The sequence below is a fragment of the Crocuta crocuta genome, unplaced genomic scaffold (genome assembly GCF_008692635.1).
Source record: "Crocuta crocuta isolate KB4526 unplaced genomic scaffold, BGI_CrCroc_1.0 scaffold219, whole genome shotgun sequence".
NCBI lineage: Eukaryota > Metazoa > Chordata > Mammalia > Carnivora > Hyaenidae > Crocuta > Crocuta crocuta.
In genome coordinates this window covers 2,325,586-2,327,128 of record NW_027551572.1, presented here as the reverse complement: position 1 = coordinate 2,327,128, position 1,543 = coordinate 2,325,586, and the positions used below count along the sequence as shown (strand labels likewise).

The window sequence follows — 1,543 nt, the reverse complement described above, 5'->3', positions numbered from 1 at the left end:
GCCTTAGGACCTGAGAATGAAATCTGGCCCTTTTAACTCGTGTATTGTTTCTATGACCAGAGCCTGACATTCGTAAACTGGCAATCGAAGAAAGAAACTAGGAGTGGGAAGAAAAAACTTTTTATAAAACCCCTTCACCAGTTCATTTCCCCCGGTGACACTTGTTAAATACCAACACCCTAGGCCCCATTTCTTAAAAAAGAAAAGAAATGTATTTACATTGGTAAAAATCTTAACATCTGAGATGTTTCTTGCTTGACATGTCATTCCAGATTCTGTGCATTTCTTCCGGAGAGATCTGATGCACGGTGATAACTCGGCGATACCTACACAAACTATAGGCCATTTTCCAGTGATTGAAGCCACTGTTCTGGAAAGGATGTATGCCCAGTTTTCGAAGACACAGTCCCACATATACATCTTCAAGGTGAAGCAGCCTTGTGTGGAGTGAGGTCTTATAAATGAGTTCAGCCACATCCGCTGAAAAGATATAGCCAGTCCCCGAACAGAAAGGTGGGTAGTTACTGTCAGGGTACAAATCCCTGGGCATGTACCACTTACTGCGGACGTCCCGGATTGGTCCTCCATTGATGACATAGCCAGTAAAATACCTCCTCCTTGGCTTGGTGGAGGGTTTTAGTAGTTTATAAATAAGGTTGTCCATGTTTACAAAAATGTCACTGTCTGTTTTCATGACATACTTGGCTTTTGAACAAAAAGTGGCCACCCATCTCATTCCCATTAATGTCTTAAGGGTAAGGTTATGGTAGGAGTCAATGAAGTCCTCCACAATCATGTCGTGGAAGATCTGGCTCTCTTGCTCCACCATCTGGTTCAGCACGGGATCGGCATTCTTGCCCAGAAGGAAGAGAGTGGCTATCTTGATCCCTTTGAAGTTGTTCTCATCCCCCCACGTCTCTCGGATTGCCTGGCGGGCATCAAATTCTTTGTGGGTGGTGCTGATGAGGATAACCAGGAAAGGAATGTTCTTCTCACATTTGTTGGGCTCATTTATAAGAAATTCAAAAGAATGTGGGTTTATAGGTCGAGTTCTTATGTTGCCAAAGGTGAAGTTTTTCCTGGCGACTGTTAGGTGGCTGAACGGCTTGGAGCCAGTGTAGGAAGAAGTGGGACGAGTTATACTCAGATACCAGAGGGCGCTGGCCCAGCACACGACTGTCAAAACATATAGACAGGACACCTTGGAAGCCATTGTCTTGAGAGCGCGTCTATTCCAAATACTGAAGAATATGCCTTCTTGGCATTACTTTCTTTTCATCTTGCAAAGGCAGCATATTACTAATGAATCTTAAAGTTCGATACAGAAGTGTGATTGCGGGATTGTCCATGGGTCTTCGTGGCAGTCTGGCACCTCTGCATTCCCTCTACTTTCTTCCAAACCTGCTGGAAGGTTCCATGCTTCCCAAATCTTTCTTTTAACTCTGCAAAATCAATAAAATACAGTTTTTGTTTAGATTTCTTCAGTCACTTTACATCCCCGCATAAACAGAATAAGGGTGTTAGGATTACCCATGGTGACTAA

The 1,543-nt window shown here is 43.6% G+C and overlaps 1 protein-coding gene across 1 annotated transcript; it reads right to left on the bottom strand.

Annotated features, from left to right (window-relative positions):
- Window positions 1-232: 232 nt before the first annotated feature.
- On the bottom strand, window positions 233-1,213 carry B3GALT1 (beta-1,3-galactosyltransferase 1). Its single transcript, XM_077751217.1, has one exon. The coding sequence runs from the start codon at window positions 1,211-1,213 to the stop codon at window positions 233-235; it is 981 nt and encodes a 326-aa protein (XP_077607343.1).
- Between the last annotated feature and the right edge of the window lie 330 nt (window positions 1,214-1,543).

Coding starts and splice junctions, on each gene's coding strand:
- B3GALT1 (XM_077751217.1), bottom strand. CDS start 1,213: ATGGCTTCCAAGGTGTCCTGTCTATATGTTTTGACAGTCGTGTGCTGG.